The 21,724-nt window shown below is 41.6% G+C and overlaps 1 protein-coding gene across 1 annotated transcript in view; it reads left to right on the forward strand.

Moving 5' to 3' along the window:
* Positions 1-6,489: 6,489 nt before the first annotated feature.
* DNM3 (dynamin 3) overlaps positions 6,490-21,724 on the forward strand; it is a 327,480-nt gene continuing 312,245 nt past the window's right edge. The window contains 2 exon segments of the mRNA XM_075067972.1: positions 6,490-6,520; positions 6,523-6,679. Of these exon segments, the coding sequence (XP_074924073.1) occupies positions 6,490-6,520; positions 6,523-6,679 (188 nt within the window).

The following is a 21,724-nucleotide window of genomic DNA, read 5'->3' on the forward strand; positions in this document are numbered from 1 at the left end:
CCTTGCCCTATTCCCCGGCACTGCTCTACTCCAGTTCCTTACTCAAGTCCCATGCAGCCAGGCCCTTCTCTCTCTGCACCTAGAAAAAGACTGCCTGTGCATCCAGCCCACAGCCTCTTTATAGGGCCAGCTGCAGCCTGATTGGGGCATGGCCCAGCTGTGGCTACTTCCCCAATCAGCCCACGTTTTCCCCTATCACAGCCCTCTCCCAGGGCTGTTTTAAGCCCTTCAGGGCAGGAGTGGGTGGCCACTCCGCTACAATCACTTACACCCAAGTTGCCTTCCACTTTCGAGTTCTCAACCAGTTCCTCCCTATGGATCCCCCCCAAATTTCCTGCAACAGTGAACATTAAATTGCTAAAAATGGAAAAATATATTACATAAACATTGGTATTATTCATTGACATTATAAAAAAATTCAATCCTGCCAAACCTAATTATAATGAATTTTACTCAAAACAGGGTAGACAATTCCTAGTCTTCCTGCCCCATGAAGCCTCTGCTGCAGAGTTCACCCTTTGCATGGCTCTTGCCTAGGGAGTTTGTTTTCTGAACCAGAAATGCATGAGCATTTGTTTAAAAACTCCAGTTGCCTCAGGTGTACTGAAACAGGGACATGCACAGCTGAGGAGCTTTCTCCTTGTCACATGGGAAAAGCAAATGACAAACTTCTCAGAGCACAGGTCCTGGGGAAAAAATATGTTTTCCAACAAGGTAAAAATAGAACATGCTTGAACCAACTATCTGACAAGGAAAAGAGCCCTGCTCCCACTGCCCAGTTCTCAGTTTCAAATGTTGATATTCCTCTTGACAATACACATTTTCTTTTACAGTGTCTAGTATTGTTCCTAGTTTCTTCATCTTGGTTACAAATCCTAAGAGGATGGTGGAGAATGCACATTAGTTCTGCCCTTAATGTAACCCCCAAAATTGAAAAGGAAATGCAGATAGTCAAGTCACTGGAGCTTCTCTGCACTAGAAAATGCCTACTCTTGTTCTAAAATAAGAATGCTTTTTTCTGATTTAGCTCAATTCATTTCTAGAATAAGTGTGTCCACATGAGGGTTCATACTGAAATAACTGCTCCAGGATAATTATTCTGGAGTAGCTATTTCAGTTAATTTCCAGGAGTAGACAAGTTGTTAGCATATTGTAATGACACATTAAAAGCTGTACACTGAAAAAAATCAGGGATCAAAAATGCTTCCCCATTTCATTCCCTCCAAACTAACGTTTGTTCTCTGACCTCTGGGAGCAACTTGAAAACTGTTATGTCATGATGAAATTTGTATTTCTTTGTACTTGATAAACACATCATTCTAATGTTTATCTTGGGAGGTGCAAGATTTATGATGTCTTTAATTCTTCATTTCTTGGCTTTTAGGTGCTTGGGTTTTGTAAATGATGGGGATAGGTAAGGATACAGTTGTCATTTAGCAACCTTACCTGGTCTTTGGCCAGTTTTTGGTTTGGGAATTTCTCAGGAGATTTTTTTTTTTTTACACCTTTCATTTTTTAATTTTGTGATAGTAAACGAAACAGCAGTTTAAAAAGTTAAATAAATTGGAGGGGATAATCAACAGGGCATTAAGTTAAAGGAGTGAATGCTGCTGTCCAAGCTAATAACTTCTAAGGAGCACGGCCTAATTTAAAATGCATTGACAAGATAAGCTTGTCCATTACACAGTGGATGCTACACAGGCATGCTTAGCCTTCTTTCACTCCAAATTTTGGAATAGGCTATTGAGAGATGCAGCAAATTTAGGCTCCAATCTTGCAAACACTTATGCACATATTTAACTTTAAGCAGATGAATTAGTCATGTTGACTTCATGGGACTACCCACAGGCTAAAGTTACCATCTGGCAAAGTTCAGCTTTTGTCTTATTTCTCAGTGCTCAATGGGGCTTTTATGTGGTGCATGCATGTTGGGAGGGACACTGGGATTTATATCAGTGTGACGTGTTGTATACACTCATAATGCATCCCGTTTGGTTAATCACTTCACTAAACTCTTGAAGAATATTTTTTGCATTCTATTCTGCAGAAAAGTTACACACCCATTTGATTATCTCCTTTTCCAGATTGCAATTCAATGCAAGTACACACAGCACCTCCTGTTTCAAACTCTTTCAAAATGATAACTGTCCATATACAGAATGTTTCTGTTTGCAGGGATTATCTTGGATCTGTTTTGCAGTTCACTCTTTGTTCATTTATTTTCAGTGTTACAAACAACTGTAGAACTTTGCTTTGTATATTTATTAAGAGGCCAGCTCCTCCTCCTCCTCACTTTGTCCTCCAGCTGAATGTTCATGAATCTATTTTTGCTTTTGTATTCTTTGCAACTTTTGCTGAGAATGACACTTTTTTGCAAAATGGTGACTTTTATTGCATGCAGCACCTTTGTGTTGTATTGCAAACAAATCTGATCCCGCCATTTGATTATCCTTGTACTCTAATAATTTTAGCTTAGGTACACTTTTTTAATTAAATGAACTGCAGTTCTTTCTCTGTTTGCTAATACTTTCATTTGGGAAGCACAGTTTTCAGTAGCCCAGCAACTATCCCTTGCTCTTTACAAATAAAGTCAATTTCTTAAAATAACCTTGCTTTCACTTAGTTAACAGTAACACCAAAAATAATTTGTTTGTAAACAATCTGTCTGTTAATTCTTGAAATTGACTGGCTTTGCTTTCTTACTCAGATCTGTAACATAATAGTCAATGGTCTCACCCAGCACTTAGTTTATAGACTCTAGATTCATAGACTTTAGGACTGGAAGGGACCTTGAGAGGTCATGGAGTCCAGTCTCCTCCCCTCATGGCAGGACCAAATACTGTCTAGACCATCCCTGATAAACATTTATCTGGCCCACTCTTAAATATCTCCAGAGATGGAGATTCCACAACCTCCCTAGGCAATTTATTCCAGTGTTTAATCACCCTGACAGGATCTTTTTCCTAATGTCCAACCTAAACCTCCCTTGCTGCAGTTTAAGCCCATTGCTTCTTGTTCTATCCTTAGAGGCTAAGGTGAACAAGTTTTCTCCCTCCTCCTTATGACATCCTTTTAAATACCTGAAAACTGCTATCATGTCCCCTCTCAGTCTTCTCTTTTCCAAACTAAACAAACCCAATTCTTTCAGCCTTCCTTCATAGGTCATGTTCTCTAGCCCTTTAATCATTCTTGTTGCTCTGCTCTGGACCCTCTCCAATTTTTCCACATCCTTCTTGAAATGCGGTGCCTAGAACTGGAAACAATACTACAGTTGAGGCCTAACCAGCGCAGAGTAGAGCGGAAGAATGACTTCTCGTGTCTTGCTCACAACATACCTGTTAATGCATCCCATGAGAACAGGCATCTTTTCCAAGTGATGTTCTTCTGTGAATCAAAGTATTCTTGAAATTTTTGAATGACTTTGCCTAGCAGTTTGTAGTCTCCCCAATGCGCCCACTGGACTGGACTGTAAATCTCCAATGCTTCCGTGCCAGTCACGTGTAGCAGTGAGGTACATTTCTCCCTCTCTGATTTCCCTGAAATACCATTTCCTTCTTGAAAATTTGAATGTGCTGCAACTGACTGTCTGCCAGGTACTGTTCCACAAAGTGGGATTCAGGTGGTTTCATTTTTGGCACAGATCCAGTTTTTCTTTTGACACCATGTAATAAAGGGGTGATATACCAGAGTCCTGGTAAGAAGGTAACCTTTATTTCCTGGCTCCAGTCACATGACCTGGGTCAGGGTTACAATACAAAAGAGTAGTGCTCTGTCACATAACAAGGGTTAGCGTCCACTCTCTTCAATGGCTGTTGTTATGCAGCCAAGTTACGAACCTTTCTGTGCCCGTGATGAGTTCACTCAATACTATAGCACCTCCTCCTGGTTGCTCTTTTCAGTCCGACACCCCCTGCTTGCCACTCATGTGTGTGCCAGGCTGCCTTTCTCCCTCTGCAACTCAGGGTGCCCTTTCTTCATTAGTTTGGCCCTCTGGTCAGGTAACTATGTGTTTTCCCCCTTCTGAGGTATCAAAGTTTTTCCATACAAACTGTCTCTAGCAGTCTTCCCATTCACTGCCCTGATGGTGCCACTCCCCGTAGTGTCTGGTAGGGGAATCCGGTCCCACTCTCTCTACTCCAGGTTCCCACTCAGGGACCCTCTAATAAGCAACCAAGGTCTGCACCATCTTAACCTTGTTGCCCTTTCCCTGAGCCTTTTCCTACACCCTCTCCCTAATCTAATCTACTCCTGTCCTACTTCTGATTTGTCCAGTCTATCCATTATCCAGTCTGAGAGCAATTCCTATGCTCTAGGGCTGGAGTCTGAAGGGTTATGGATCTGGCTTTGCAGCCCCTAAGGAGCAGTGATTCTCAGTCTCAACCCCAGCAGTTAAATACCATGCGAGGGGAAGGAGAAACCTCACCTAGGCCCAGCTCCTCCTGTTTTGGTCTGCAAGTTCTGCAGTGCACAAAATGGCTGACAAATGGCCCCACAAGCCTGCCTCACGGGCAGAAAATCATCCTATGATTCAGGATTGTGGGAATTGGGCCACGGGACTATTTTTTGGTCATTGTGTGGGTCACAGTGACAGACCAAAACAGACTGAGAACCAAAGGTCTAGTAGATTAGATGTTGCTGGATTTGTCACCTTGAGACCAAGTTTCAGTTTCTGGTGCTGTCACAAATCCCTTGTAACTTTCAGCAAGTCACTTAAGTTCACCCCTCTAGGAAAATGGATTCCCACACATTCTCCCTAAGCTCAGGGGGAGTTTTAGTAGGTAATGGAGGAGCAGGAGGAGTCATTTGTCCATATCTTGTAGCTTCCTTTCACTTTTGAGAAGTAACCTGGGCCAGTTCAGAGGTCAGCGATGAAAATATTTTGCATCAATTTCACTGCCAGAGAATCATTTCTAGTTTAAAATAACAGCAACTTCTTTACTCTCCCTATTCTTGAAAAGTGGCTGTTGCACGAGCCAGTGTCAAACTCTACCTAAGTTTCATGTTTTGTGGTATAATGTCACTTTTGGGGCAGATCCACCGCCACTTTGTCAACATTTTAAAAAAGAAGACATATTTAAATTTCCTCAGGTCAAGGAATATTTACTGAATTTTTACAAGACATTATAATTGTCAGCTTTTTAACCGTACAATATTGCAAGCTTGGTTTTCTTTACTGCTTGCTTGCCTTTTGTTACAAGATGAATGAAAATCAGTCTTAGAATGGGATCTTCGATGGAACCTTCATTGGGGAGAGGCCACAGCATCTCCAAGGTTGTTCTTTAATGTTGAAACTGGCTCTGTGTGGGTGGCTTCCATGCAGAACCCTTTATATAAATGGGGCTCTGTGTGGGAGCAGCCATCTGGTCACAAGAAGCCAGTTGTAGGAGGGAGCCTAAACACATGCAAAGCTGGAGGCAGAAACCTTATTCAAGAGTTCCAAAAACAACAGGCCGCTACCTCTTAAGCTAGAAGAAAAGCTGAGACAAGGTGGGTGAGGTAATAACTTTCATTGGACCATCTTCTTTTGGTAAGAGAGACAAACCACCTTGTCACCCACTTTGTCTCTCTAATACTCTGAGACCAACATGGCTACACTAACACTGCATACAAAAGGAAAGCTGTCATCTCTAGAACCCTTATCTTCTCTCTAGGGTGCAACTAGCCAAAAGAGGGCTCACACAGTATGCATAATGCTGAAAATCATTCATAACTTGCTTTATGGTAAATTATTTTCTTCACATATAGATGCCTAAAGCATATTCAAGGAGCGTTAGCTGAACGGTGAGTTTGAAGGGGGTAGTAAGAAGCTGTATTTGAGCTAGCAGGAGACAAAAAATAGATTAAAAATAATCCTCAAGTAACTAGCACGGTTTCTTCAGATACCTAAAAGGATGGCAGGGCATTTCTAATGTAAGGTGTGCTTTCTCTGAACTAAAGTTATAGGTAGGATAGAAAGAAGGGGTTTAGAACAGCTGTTCTAAACCCCTTGTTTCTATCCTACCTATAACTTTTTTACCCTGCTCTTGGCCCTAATTTTAAAAACAAGTTTTGAGGCCCTAGAGGTATGGAGAAAAGCTTGAAAACGGGACCTGTGTGTACCTAACATGTGCAGACAGCAAAAGGTGAATACAATGATTCTGGTAAAAAAATAATCTCATTATTTAGTTAAAAAAAAATACCACGTATGTAAAGTGGTGTGTGTGTAGTTTGGCCCTGGCCCTGCCCCCCTAGAGCAGCCACAGGTTCCATGTGGGCTAGGGGCACTGGCACCAGCAGACACTATTGCAACTGTCACACTAGGACCCCCCAAGGCTGAGCCTCAGCCCAGTGGCTCAATGGGCCCAGTGCAAGGTTCCCACTCAGCCAGCTCCAGCTGCCACCACCACCACAGCACCCAAGAAGCGCAGTTAGGCGGTGGGCGTGTCCTGCCGGCGCAGTGGGCGTGGCGTGGCTGGGTGGCTCCGCCCCCGGGAGCGCTGGGCACTGGGCATGCGCGCCGCTCAGCCCTGTCCGTTACCTGTCAGGGCGGCAGGATGGAGGGACTCATCGAGCTGGTGAACCGGCTGCAGGACGCCTTCGCGGCGCTGGGGCAGAGCTGCCTGTTGGAGCTGCCGCAGATCGCTGTGGTGGGCGGGCAGAGCGCCGGCAAGAGCTCGGTGCTGGAGAACTGCGTCTCCAGGTGAGGGGCGGTGGGGAGCCCGGCGGGCCGGGGCGAGCTCGGGCGGAGTCGGCTGCCGAGCCCATCGCCCTCCCGGGTTATCCCCCCTCTGGCGGCCCCGACCCCCTTTATCATCCTTGCGCACCGCCAGATCTGCGGGCTGCTGCCCTGCCCCCATCAGCAATCCCCCAGCGCCCCCGAACCCGCAGCCTCCCCCGGCATCTCTACACCTACCGCTTCCTCCTGACATCCCCTGGCTCTCAGCCTTCCCTGAGCTACCTCTTGGCAATTATCCCCTCGGACCGACAGCGCCAAATCCCTTCTCTGAACCCCCTCCCGCCGGTAACATCCCCCCAAACCCACTGCTCCCCCCCTCGAATTGCCTCCCTGAAATACACCCCCCCCCCGGGGGTGGCCTTTACAGTTAGTATTTGAGTCAGCAAAAGCTCTGGGGAGAGGTAAATCAGCGGAGGTTATAACATTTATAGCTCTCTGCAAAGTGGTTATGAAAATCCACTTGCCCGTCCTTGCTGTGAGACCCGAAGGGCTAGGGAGAGGTGACTTGTCCCAGATGGGTTGCTAGTTGAATTCTGCAAGGTTGAATTAAACGGAATAGTGCAGGGAGGGATGGCCAGGGGATTTTGATATCTTCCAGTTAATAAAGGTTTGTTCACAGCCTGCAGAGGATGCTGTCAGCCAGCCAGGGATGCTAAGTCACACCAGAAAACAGCATCCACCCATGTCATTTATTTCAGGTTAAATGCTCTCATAAGCGGCCTTTATAAAACTGAGGAGTGGGGGGTAATAAAGAGAAGAAACATGTAGTATAGTGAATCCCATCCAATGAGAACCACAAATTTCCTCACAGGTATCAGAAACAAAGGTTTTGTGTTTGTAAACACTGACATGTATATATTGGAGAAATCCATGTTATGCATGTGTTTTTGGGGTGTGTATGTTTCAGCCAGGAGAAACCTTTGGCCAAAGATCTGTAGCATTAAAATCACGCAACTGACTTCACAGATCACCCCTGGAAATGGGCTATCATTTATCTTTCTTGTGCAGTTTACCTGTGCTGGAGATCCAAGAGGATGATGTTGTGTTGTGTTAAATCTGTACTTCCCTCTGAGAAAGAGACAAGGTTCCTGATGTGATTGCTATTGGGCACAAATGTTATGCAGGAGCTGTTTCCCATTGCCATATTTCACAACTTCCAGTGCTACAAAACTAATCAAGGGAATGTAAAATGATTAGGGGAATAAGGCCTTTTTTTTTTTAAAAGGACATAAAGTTTATTGGCCTTTAACTGAGCACTGTTTGATCTCAAAGTATTTATGAAGAGCCCATTTGTTTCTGTGATGTACAAAAAAAAATCAGTATAACTTGGATAACATCAGTTAAAATCTTATTATGCTAGGATACTTAATAGTGATCTTTCTGGGAAAATATAAATGTTGAAGAAACAACTATAAATACTATAACTGCCAGTCCCAAAAGTTCAAAAATCCTGGGATTGGTCCCCAGAACATGAGGTTGTTAAAAAAACAAACAACCCTCCCTCTACAAGAGTTTAAAGCATGTTTTTGGACTGATTTATCACTTTTGCACTCCCCCTGCCCATCTGTAGAGTTTGTGACAATTGCAGTGTTGCCCACTTTCACACTTATAGTAAAGAAGATCATTTTGATCTTCTAGTGAGAGCTCCTGCAGACAGGATTTTGAGGACCCATAGTGCTGGGCACTTTACAAAATATGGTAAGAGACAAAAACAACGAGGAGTCCCATGGCACCTGAAAGACTAACACATTTATTTGGGCATAAGCATTCATAGGTAAAAAACAAGAAGTGTGTTTTTTACCCACGAACGCTTATTCCCCCAAAAATTCCTTAGTCTTTAAGGTGGCACTGGACTCCTGGTTGTTTTTGTGGATACAGACTAACATGGCTACCCCTGATATTTGTGGTAAGACAGTTTCTTCCCTGAAGAGCTTACCATCTAGTCTAGTGTAAAGTAAAGTGGTGAGTCTATGATGTGGGAGCTGCAATGTGGACTTGCCAGACTTATCTCATAGTGTTGTGATGGCTACAACTTTTTAATCCCTGCTGAGCTGGGCTGGATTTACACTGGTGACCTATCAGTGACAGGCTTTATAACTCCTTGGGACAGGGGTACTGGAACAGTTTGTACAGTGGAGGCGCTGAGAGCCACTGAACCAAACTGTAAACCCTGTATATGATGGAAACCATTTCAAGCCAGGGGGTGAGGCTGCACCCCTAGCACGACTAGTTCCAGCACCTATGCACTGGGATGCCTCAGGGCACTGGTGTCCCCATAAATACTGATGAGAGTGAAGCTAAGTTTTTGGAAACAATAAGCTTATTAAATCCAGTTCTTACTTTTTGGAGTTTACACAGGCATGGGGTCCTACCCGGATATAGGCAAAATCCTTCATACGTTGCTGTCAGTCTCACACATGCTGAGTGTGCTTCACCTTGTTGTGTCCAAGGGAAAGCTGCTACTAAACCAAATACAGACAGTGAAAATGTGACAGTAAAACAGGTATTAACAGAGCATTCAAATCCACATCAAATGTTTTGCAATATAAAATCAATCCATGGTCTTTACACTCCCTCACATATTTGTGTATTCTTTTTACATCAGCAGTTTTTGAACCCACAGCCTTCGTAACCACAGTACAGACTATTCCACTTCAGCTATATCAGTAGCCTGTGGTGAGAAAACATGTTGTTATCCTGTGTGTGGACCAGACCAGGCCTGGAGATGTGACACGCATGTTGCCAGTGGATTTCACAAATGTTTGTGAGGCAGTAGTGGAATGCTGGGCATCAGGATTTTTAGTTTCTCACCTTAGTCCTGAGAGTAGATTGGGGACTAGTGGTTACAGATAGCATAATTAAATGTGACAACGTCCCTGTTGGAGTTGTCTGTGGAGGCTGGATGTGGGATTTCCGGATGTAAAAGCATGAGCCTCTCTCTACCACTTGAGCAATCAGATTTTCTAGTGTGTAAGCACTATGAGTTATGTATCTCTGTGGCCTGACTGCTAGGTACATTGTGTTAGTGTGGAGTACAGCAGCATCTAGTTTGCAGTAGCCCTTCTGAAAGGCTATGTGTGAGAATTTCTGAGGCTTGGCTCTCTGTAAGACTTGGGTTCGGTTTCCAGCTCTGTGTGAAGTGATTTTGTACAAGTTCTCAGTTATCTTGTCTGTGAAATGGATGAATGATGCACATTGGTTTTGTCCTCTAAGGTAGCAGTATGAAGTATGTTTAATAATGGAGATTGTGGAGGGCACAGAAATACTAATGGCAGTCAGTGGAAGTGTGGTCTCTGAACTTGCAGTTACAAACTACAAGCTTTGGAATTATATGAAGGGGGCAGTGTGGTCTAGTGGATAGAGCACTAGACTAAGACAACCTGGGGTTCTATTCCCTGCTGTGCCATATCCAGCTAGGTAATATTGCTGTGCCTTAGTTTCCTCATCAGTAAAATGGGAGTAATAATACTTGCTTCCTTTGCAAAGCACTTTGAGATGTACAGATGAAAAATGCTGAGATAGGTGGTGGTATTATTATTATTCTGCTTTCCCAAAACTGAGCAATGGCCAGAAATTCTTGTGTCATAATGAGAGAGCCTGTAGCAGGGCTAAATTTGTGTTACTTGCTGTTGAAATTGCATGAATTGGCAATAGTGCATTTAAAGTAACATCACTGATAGCTAAGTTAGTACCCATTGAAATGCATAATGTTCACACTTCAGAGTCAGTATTTTGGAGCCAGTGCAAACTTAGGCAGGCATTTCTGATTTGATTACACTTGGGGCATATTTTGAAGGTTTTCTTTGCCAATGTAACTTCTAGAAACTCTCTTAATACTCTGGAGAACAAAGGAGAAGTTGTCTGCGCCCCTCTGGGGGAGCATTTGTGCTGCACGCCTTGGAGGAAACAGTATTGTCTACCATTGTCTAAGGAACGAAGACTGTAAGAACAACATGCATTCTTCCATTCTGCATCCCCCCCAACACCAGTGGATAATTGCAATAAAAGTAAACGTGCACAAACTAATAACCAAGGAGTCTAGCAGTGTGGGAACCAGCAAGAGAGATAGTCAAAGGCATATAGAGAAGTTAGGTATCTGATTGCCATTGCAAGTCAATGAGAATTGAGCACCCTAGGCTCAGATCCTCAAAAGCATTAGGGACCTAACTCCTGTTTAAATCGATGGAAGTTAGGGGCCCAAGTACCTTTGGGGATCTGGGCCTGGTGCCTGGTTCTGCACTGACTTTAGTGGGTGCCTGATCAAGGTCTGTACCCCATTTGTGCTTTTTGAAAATTTTTCCCTGGAAGCTAATGGGTAACATATAAAAGAAAAATAATGGCAAGAGGGCAGGAAGCAAACTTGTAAATCGTACCTAATGTGAATAGTTTTCAGATGTTGGAAAAGTACAGCAGAAACTTGTTCAGAGGAGAGTCCATTCAGCAGAGTGAATCTTTTAAAATGGCAGCCCTGCTATGCTTATTGTGCTCTTCTCAGAGGCCCTTTTTTCAGTGCTAAGTGGAATAACCTTATTTTCTGACTTTTATGAATATTTAAGTATTAATAATTGGATTTCAAAAATGAAAGCTCTCTATTTCCTACTTTGCTTAATGTAATTGGCATGTGGTAAAGTAATTGCTTGATAAGGGAAGTGAACTTTTGATTATAATCACATCATTCACAGTCAACGTACACAGCAGACTGTGCACTTTAATTTTCAAAGCCCGAGATGCTGTTCTGTAATATGATTTTGCTGCCTTTTCAGAATCTGCCATTATTTCTTGATCATTTCCTCATCGTTACTTATTCTTTAGGAGCAGTATGTGTTTTTATTCTAGTATTTGGTCCCTCTTATAAAACATGTACCAGTGCATGTTTCCCAAATTACAGCATTTCTTCATGTGCATATGTAATTATTGTACCTTGCAGTGGTAATTGCTAATGCTAAAAGTCCTATATCAGATTGTGAGGGGAAGAAGAAGAGAGTTCAGCTGACTGTCAAAGCTATGCATTTGATATTTGCAGGGCAAAGACACCTGTTTAGTGGAGCTTGTGCATTCTGGCGAGGCATAGAGTACAATGGCTACAATGATTTTAACTGTAATAATAAATTGTACTGTCATAGGATTAACTAGTGAGGAATCTCCTAGAAAATTGGGAGCTTTTTCTCCAGCTTTTCAGACCAGAGAAAAACGGTAGATTCAAACTAAAATACAGATCTGTATTATTTTTTTTTTATCTTAAGGATCTAATGGAAGTGGAAATCCTCTTCTTCAAACATGTCATTTCCCTCCTTTCCGTCAATTTAATTAAAAGATTGTACAGCTGTGGTTACTCCATTAATCTAGTTATGAAAATATTCCGGAGTACTGAGAGAGTTGTTTCTGGGAATTTAAATATATAGTCCACTGAATAGAAGTCATGTGCCATTGTCTAGTTCCCTATTTAATATCCTTCCAACATATCATATTTATAACTGTTCTACAACCTCTAAATGTGTATACATGATATGGGTTACCTTGTTTTTTCCTTAAATATGAACTTGATAGATGTGGACGTTGAACTGCTATTCCTGTATACAAGCTTAGAGAATTATTGATAGGTGCAATGTGTAAACACAAATGTGTACTTGACTATAATACATTCGACAACAAGTGATCAAATTGATTGATACTCTTCATGTAGAAGACAATTTTTTTCCTTAGAATTTTCAGTTTAAGCAACCTCCTCCTTATTTTTAGCAGATACTCTTAATTGATTAGAATGCTTATCTTTTTTTAAGGAAACCTGTGTTTGACAATGAACAGTAAAGTTAGCTCTCTGATGTGTAGTCTTGTAATGGAGGCTCTTAATCCAGTATTTAAGCAGTTTGTAGATATGTTAAGTCAATATGTACTAGCAGATAATGATATGTAAACATTTTCATAGGCAGCAAAGAATCCTGTGGCACCTTATAGACTAACAGACGTTTCGGAGCATGAGCTTTCGTGGGTGAATACCCACTTCGTCAGATGTATTCACCCACGAAAGCTCATGCTGCAAAACGGCTGTTAGTCTATAAGGTACTACAGGATTCTTTGCTGCTTTTACAGATCCAGACTAACACGGCTACCCCTCTGATTCTTGACATTTTCACAGGCCTTCTCTTTACAAAAAATAGCTTTCAAATTGTCAGTTGTAAGGCAGACAGTGTCATGTTATCTGACGTGAGCCCAGATGTGAATCATGAGAGTTTGATCCTTGCTCAGTTGGATTGTCAACAGTTCAGAATAATCAAAGAACACTTTAATGGTTATATAGAGGATACTCTTCATGTAACTTTCCTATCTTGTATAGGACTAGAATATATTGATGACTTTATAGTAACCATGAACTTAATATTTTAGGTCTGTTCAGGACCTAAATAACTTTTAAAACATGTCCTGCAGATTCAGTGCTCTGGAACACGCTACATATGATCACGCACATGACCATGCCGCTTTTTTCTACCCTTCCCGCCCCCTGCTTTTTGTTCCAGTCTGTTCCCTCTGTTGCTCTCGCACCACTGCTGGCCCTCTGCATCCAGTTCATGCTGCTTCAGCAGGGTGGAAAGCCTGGATGTATTATATCTGAGTAATAGTATAATGTAGACAAATAGTGTAGCTATACAATCACATGATTCTGATTGTCTAGTTATATAGTCTTTGATCTTTTATATTTATCTTCTTTTTCAAAATACAAAAACAAACAATGAACGAGATGTTTAATACAACCATCAGTGTTACTTGCAGGACCAAGGAATGTAAACATAAAAGACAGTAGCCAAAGGCAGAAAGCAGTAGTTTCTTTTTCCTTTCTAACTGTGACACAGAGAAGCGTGAGTGCATGATCGTAAGATCAGAGTATATTAGCTACAAATACAACCCAAAGCATGTTTTGGTAATGACATTATGTATGAGTCATGTTGCATCTCTACTGCATTAATACATTTTAGTGCGTGTTTCTCCATTTTGTGTTTCAGCAGTGATGTAGTTTCTCTGTACTAATACAGGTCTTTGCATGTGTCTTCTCTGGGTACCCCCCAGTTGTGGTTCATCATATTTGTGTTAAGACACCTTGACCAATAAACCAGAGGTCCCCAAACTGTTGGGCTCACCCCCTGGGAGGGAATGGGGGAACATTTGAGGGCATGGCTGGGGCCCAGGTCAGCGTCCACAGAGGCAGGGAGGGATGCTACCCAGCTCTGCTCCTGGCCACGCCCCTGGCTGCCAGCCTCACCCCTGTCCCCAGCTGTGGCCACAGCCTCAGCCCCCTTACCCTTGTCCGGAGCTGCGTCCTTGCTCCTGGCCCTGGATCTGGGGATGGTAGTGTGTGGGTGAGGTAAAGGGGAATATGAGGTGAAAACTTTGGGGACCATTGTAATACACAATAATTTATCCAACTGGTTAAACTTTTAGTGTAATCAAAGAATATTCAACTACATTGTAAACTCTTTGGGTCAGGGATAAGTTTCTTTGTTTTGTGTTTGGTAAAGCATGGTGGAGTCCTAGTCTATGACTGGGGTTCCTACATGCTACCTCAATGTAAACTATAAATATCATTGTATGGACTCCCTTTGTTTGGTAGCTTGATGGAGTTGTAAGGATTACTAGCAATCCTTTGAAGCTGCATGTCTCAGTATATAGTGTAAATACGTTTACAGTGGGAAAAGATTATTAGTTTAACTGTGACCTTGTATCATATTTTTTTAATGAGTTGCACTGAAATGAACAAGGCAGCATTATTTGATTAGAAGTGTGTAAAATCCCATTTATTTACATCCCAGGCTTTGAAGTACTGCCAGACTCTGTCTGTGATGGCTTTGCGGATGTGAGATAAAATCGATGATATAGTCTCATCATATGAGGATGATAACACTCCTTCCACTGCATTATCTCTGGAAGATGTTAAATAGAAGCAACTGAAGGTTGAGATTTTTAAATGAGCAGGACTAGATAGCTTGCATCCAAGAGTTTTAAAAGAGCTAGCTGAAGAGCTCACTTGATCATTAATGTTGATTTTTCAATAAGTCTTGGAGCAGTGCGGAAGTTCAAGAAGACTGGAAAAGAAAGGTAATACTATGCCAATATTTAAAAAGGGTAAATGGCATGACCGAGATAATTATAGGCCTGTCATCCTGACATTGATTCTGGGCAAGATAATGGAACAGCTGATATGGCATTTGGTTAACAAAAATTTAAAGCAGGGTTATGTAATTAATGGAAATCAGTATAGGTTTATGGATATTAGGAAACACTGTTCCACTAGGATGGTGGTGAAGCACTGGAATAGGTTACCTAGCGAGGTGGAATCTCCGTTCTTAGACATATTTAAGGCCCAGCTTGACAGAGCCCTGGCTGAGATGATTTAGTTGGTGTTGGTCCTGCTTTGAGCAAGGGATTGGACTAGATGACCTCCTGAGGTCTCTTCCAACCCTAATGGTCTATAATTCTATGAAAATAAATCCTGTTGAACTAATTTGATATCTTATTTTTTTTTTGATGTGATTACAAAGTTGGTTGATAAAGGTAATAGTGTTGACTTAGTATACTTAGACTTCTGTAAGGTGTTTGACTTGGTACTGCATGACATTTTGATTTAAAAAAAACTAGAACGGTATAAAATTAACATGGCACACATTAAACAGATGTGGCAGAAGAGCTAATGTGATCTTGGGATGCCTAAACAGGGGAATCTTGAGTAGAAGAAGAGAGCTTATTTTACCTCTGTATTTAGCACTGGTGTGACCACTGCTGGAATAGTGTATAATGAATAGTGTATGAATAGTGCCCACAATTCAAGAAGGATGTTGATAAATTGGAGAGGGTTCTGAGAAGAGCCACAAGAATGATAAAGGATTAGAAAAATGCCTTATGGTGATAGACTCTTAAGAACATAAAGCGACCATCTTGGATCAGACCAAAGTTCCATCTAGCCCAGTAGCCTGTCTTCTGACAGTGGCCAATGCCAGGTGCCCCAGAGGGAATGAACAGAACAGGTAATCATCAAGTGATCCATCCCCTGTTACCCATTCCCAGCTTCTGGCAAACAGCCTAGGGGCACCATCCCTGCCCACCCTGGCTAATAGCCATTGATGGACCTATCCTCCATGAACTTATCTAGTTCTTTTTTGAGCCTGCATAGAGCTCAGTCCATTCAGCTTAACGAAGGAGATTAAAGGATGACTTGATTACGTCTATAAGCATCTACTTGGGGAACAAATATTTAATAATTATCTTTTCAGTCTAGCAAAGAAAGGTGGAACACAATCTAGTGGCTGGAAGTTGAAGCTAAACAAATTCAGACTGGAAATAAATCATGAATCTTTAACAGTGAGGCTAATTAACCACTGGAACAATTTATTGAGGGTTGTGGTGGATTCTCCATCAGTGACAATTTTGAAATCAAGGTTGGATGTTTTTCTAACAGATCTGCTGTAGGAATTTTTATGACCTGAATTATTGATACAGAAGGACACACTAGATCACAGTTGTTCCTTCTGGTCTTGGAATCTATGAATCATAGCTGTAGATAACAGGGAAGTTTGAAGCACTCTTAAACTTAGCATTTCTAGCATCAATGCCATGCTTCTATAATTTGACTGAGAAAACTTTACTTAGTATTAATTTTAATATTTAGCTTAATATTTCTGCACCCTAATATATAAATTGATTTTCTTCCACAAAATTAAGGGGGAAATTCAATTGAATTCAATGGAAGTTTTACCATTCACTTCGGTACTGCCAGAAATTTCATTCTGAATATCAGTTTGAATATCAACAAAGTTTTTAAATGTAAATTGTATCTATCTTAAGGTTTGATTTGTTTGCTGTTTACTGTGTTAAAAATCTGTACGATAATTTCTAGTATTTGGGATATTTTTTTAAAGTGCAATAGCTATTAAATTCTGTTTTTATTGAATTAAACAGTGGCGAATGCATAATGCTTTGTGGTAGATGTTTTAAACGTCTGTATCAGGGTGGATTAAAAGAGCTATATTCCAGACTTGTCAAGCAGACAAACTGGATCCACCAAAGAAAATTTTTTACACACTCATAAGGGTCACTGTGGGATCCTCGTCTGGCATCTCCAGAGTTGCTACATGGTCATTTATTAATTCTTTCACTAACCGTTACAAAAGAAGTGCCCTTTCTTACTCAGATACAGGTTTTGGACAGCAATAAGCTATACCAGGAGGAGGCAACTTATGGCACGTGTTAAATTTAAAATGTATTACTTGCATGTGAAACCTTAAATCAGAGTGAATAAATGAAGACTCGGCACCCCACTTCTGAAAGGTTGCCTACCCCTGGGCTATACTGTGCATGTGGGACTTGGTTCATGAAGCCCCAGAATTCTAGGCTGTTAGGATTCTGTGTTGGTAGGCAAGGATTAATGGACTGGGACCAGCAGCAGCTCAACCTCATTAGTCTTCCTGGAAACTAGCTTGGAAAACATAAAAGGAGTAGAAAGAGGAAGTTGCATTGTCCAGCCACTCCCGGCATTTAAGAATCATTCTGAGGGAAGCTGGTCTGTAAAGGAAATCATTCTAAAACAAATTGTTTGGGGTGGGGGGAGGGTTGTGCATGAGCTCTGAGAAAAGGGCATTTGGAAGTTGTTGGGTTTTTTCCCCCTTGAATAAAGGAGAGAACAAAGGACTTTTGGTTGCTTAACCCTGAGGCAAGGGAGTTTGGGACTTGTTTGCCTTGACTCTGGGGAGAGGGATTTATGGAACTGGATTCAGCATAATCCTATAGTATATTTTGTTTCATTTTTTCCTTTTTAGTGTGCCTGGCCTTCTTTAGGCTGAAGGACCACTTGCCCATATGGACATAGAATCCTTCAGTCTGTTTCTGGTTATTTTTAAGTAAGAATAAAGAACATTTCTTTCAAGGATTTTGGTGTAATGTTTCACTTCGCCTTTATGTTATTACTGATTATTCATATTCTGATCCTGTTGTATGTGATGTCCTGGCAATTATGGCCAAAACAATGGATGTCACACATGAGAGAGAGAGAGAAATTAATTCCCTTGCTGGTAACTCTGGTTTCTCATTGTAGGCAATCATTGGTATGGCTTGACCAGACCTACCCTACATTAATGTTATGCCATGGTAATAATTCAGTCTTAGGGTTGCGGGGAGATAGAAATTGAACTTAAAATTTCAAATGTTACTCATCTCTTGAGCTTGCACTAGTCTTGTGTCTCATCAGCCTCAGTAATATCCTGAGGTTCTTGCATGCAGTACACCAGTGTGCTTTGCAGCTGCTGGAATGTGCAGGATAAGTGAGATGTGAATGTCTAGTATGAGGGAAAAAATTGTGGGTTTAAAACTACCCTGCTTTTATTGATCCAACCTCCTGAAAGCTAGGCTGCCTTAGTACTGCAGTTCTCACTGTATGGGCTTTGGAAGGAGAGAGAAATTAGAACCAATAATATTCCAACCTCTCAAAATGACCTGTAATAGCTTTTCCATGCAAAAGTGTGGCAATTTTATGGTCTGACATCTCATGATCTACCAGAGGCAAAAGCAAAAGCATTCATGATATTTTAATGACACAAAGGTCCCATTTCTGCTCCTGACAGAAAATGAAATATTAGACCTTCCATCATATCGCTAATTAAAAATTCTGTATTGGCTGATCCAGGTCTCAAGCCAGCGTACATTTTTGGGAAGGTTAATATTTGGAGCAAAAGAAGGATATATTTTTGTCAGAGGTTTTGATGGTGGCACTGAGATTTGAGATGTTAGAATTTAGTCCTGGTGGAGGTGGGCTTGTTGCCAAGGTACATATAAAGTGATCAAAGATGAAATGAGTGATAGCTATTCATGATGTGGTGGTTCAGCTTATGAAATTGATATCATCACCACATCTTTGGGAGGTTGTGTGCACATACTATTTTTCATGTAATTATTGCAGACAGCAAATTCAGTAAATTATGTATAAATCTGACTTTTGAATGAAATAATTTCTGACTCAGACCTTTACTAAAATAAACATTCAAATAAAGTGTGGTAACTATGGATGATAATGGCAACTTCTGTACAGAATACTGATGTGATGTTGGGTGACGCAGGTATTTTTGCTCTTCTGTACTTGTACTGAGATGCAAAATCTCACTGCATTTGTATTTTTTTTTTTTAATGCCGTACTTCTATGCACTAACACCCTGTGCAGATTAGCCTTTTAATATGAGTGAACATTTTGGTTTTAAGGGAACATGAAGGCACATATTTTACCCTTTTAACATAAACATTTTAAGACTTCCTGATTTTTTTTTTCTACTTGAAATTGGTGGAGGACACCATCTGAACAGTGGATAACAGAAAATTTTACTTTGTCTTACAAGAAAAAGGAGTAGTTTTGCAGAGTTGATACGATGCTATAACGTTCTGGATGCCTGCCACAGAGAATGGTTGTATGGTGCATACAGTAGTTTGCTTACTAGGCCTTACCGACAGCATCCTGATTGGTTAGTGCAGCAAATAAAGGCACAGCTGAAGTAGAATCAGCATGAACAGAGCAGTGTTTCATCTCACCTCTTTATCTCTGTACTTTCAGCTGGCATGTTGTCATCACTGTCATGGGATTGCTAGCGTGCAGCCCTCTAAACATTATCTACACCAAGGGTAGGCAACCTATGGCATACATGCCAAAGGCGGCACACGAGCTAATTTTCAATGGCTCTCACACTGCCCGGGTCCTGGCCACCGGTCCGGGGGGCTCTGCATTTTAATTTAATTTTAAATGAAGCTTCTTAAACATTTTAAAAACCTTATTTACTTTACATACAACAATTGTTTGGTTATAGATTATAGACATTGAAAGAGACCTTCTAAAAACATTAACATGTATTACTGGCACTCTTACATTAGAGTGAATAAATGAGGACTTGGCACACCACTTCTGAAAGATTGCCAACCCCTGATCTAGACTCTTTGAAAGCTTTCACTTATGTAAAGTCAGTGAGCTTTTAACATAAGATTTTTCATACTGGAAAGTTTTTTTTTCTTATGTTTTCCAGGCTTTAGTGCATGCTTGAATGTGATCTCTTTATTTGTGCAGAAATGTAACTGATAAGGTAGTGTCAACACTATTAACATATAGAATTAGCACGGTGGTACCAACAATGATGTGTGTGTTTCATTTTTTCCAGGTGTCTATTTAGGGCTGCCCCCTGCCCCAGAGTAATTGTTTTCTCCACTTGTCCTTGACTGTTGGAGAGCTCCACCACTGAGTGGAGTAACTTTTGGCATTAATTTCTCAGCAGCTCTAGTACGAGCCCTTAAGGGGAGAAGTAGTAATTGCTGGGCAGTCTGTGGAGCAGGCATGAGTTTTCTGAAGATACTTGGTTTCTGGGGGACACTTCAGCCAGCCTCTGCCATCCAGAGATCAGGAGGGAAATGTGACCACAGAGGTTTCTAAGCATGCTTCTGTAAAGCATCTCCACCTTCCTGCATGTATAGGACCTTAACTTTTGCTCCTCCCTCAACAACCATAGAATTAAATAGGATCATTAGGAAGGTACCCAATTGTGATGATTAGGATTCTTTATTCTCTCCATTTAAGCTCACTAGCAAGCTGTTTTGGGACTTACCTCACATCTCCTACCTAGAGTAATCTTCAGGCACACAGTGTGCTCACTGTCACATCTCTCTTCCACTCTCCTTAGGACTTGTATCCTTGGTCTCTTGGTGCCATGAGGAAAGCATCTCCAAAGAGAGGTTCCAGGTGCTAGAAGGTGGTGCTGTGAAATAGCCTAGCTCACCTTTTTCAAAGGAAGGGGTGGTGCTTTCCAGACTGAGGTTTCCTTCAGCCACTTCTAGGCAATTTGCTTCTGAGCACTTGAGAGGAACTCAGATACCACAATGATGGGTTCAGCATATATAGCTGGACAGATTGGCCGATTGTCTCCATCAGAAGAATAGGACACTAACAGTCCAGAAGAATGGCTGGAAGGCTTGGGACCTTAGTTTCTCCATCTACTAGGGAAGTGACAAAATCATTAGTGAATTTTAGGAATGACAGGATGCACAATTTTTCCTCCTCAGAGCTGTGTGCAAACTGTATAGGCTAAGTATAATTATGACCTCTGATACTTGTTCAATCAATGACAGGCAGCAAGTATCTGAGAGGTAGCCGTGTTAGTCTGTATCCACAAAAAAACAATGATGAGTCTGGTGACACCTTAAGGACTAACGGATTTATTTGGGCCTAAGCTTTTGTGGGTAAAAAACCCACTTCTTCAGATGCATGGAGTGAAAATTATAGATGCAGGCATAAATATACTGACACATGAAGAGAAGGGGGTTACCTTACAAGTGGAGAGCCAGTGTTGACAGAGTCAATTCAATCAGGGTGAATGCAGTCCCCTGCCAATAACTGAGGAGGAAACATCAATACCAAGAGAGGGAAAATTGCTTTTGTAGTGAGCCAGCCACTCCCAGTCCCTATTCAAGCCCAAATTAATGGTGTTAAATTTGCAAATGAATTGTATCTCTGCAGTTTCTCTTTGATGTCTGTTTTTGAATTTTTGTTGTTGAAGTATGGCTACTTTTAAATCTGTTATAGAATGTCCATGGAGATTGAAGTGTTCTCCTACTGGCTTTTGTATGTTACCATTCCTACTACAGGACAGGCCCAACAAGGAAAATAACAGAACACCACTGGCCATCATGTATAGTCCCCAGCTAAGACCTCTCCAGCACATCATCAGTGACCTACAACCTATCCTGGAAAACGATCCCTCACTCTTTTAGACCTTGGGAGGCAGTCCTGCCCCCCAACCTGAAGCAAATATTCATCAGCAACTACACACCCCAACAAGAAACACTAGCCCAGGAATCGATCCCTGTAACAAACCCCATTGCCTACTCTGTTCCCATATCTACTCTAGCGACGGCATCAGACGGCAACCACGTAAACCACACCATCAGGGGCTCATTCACCTGCACATCTACTAATCTGATATATGCCATCATGTGCCAGCA

Source organism: Chelonoidis abingdonii, chromosome 7, assembly GCF_003597395.2.
Source record: "Chelonoidis abingdonii isolate Lonesome George chromosome 7, CheloAbing_2.0, whole genome shotgun sequence".
NCBI lineage: Eukaryota > Metazoa > Chordata > Testudines > Testudinidae > Chelonoidis > Chelonoidis abingdonii.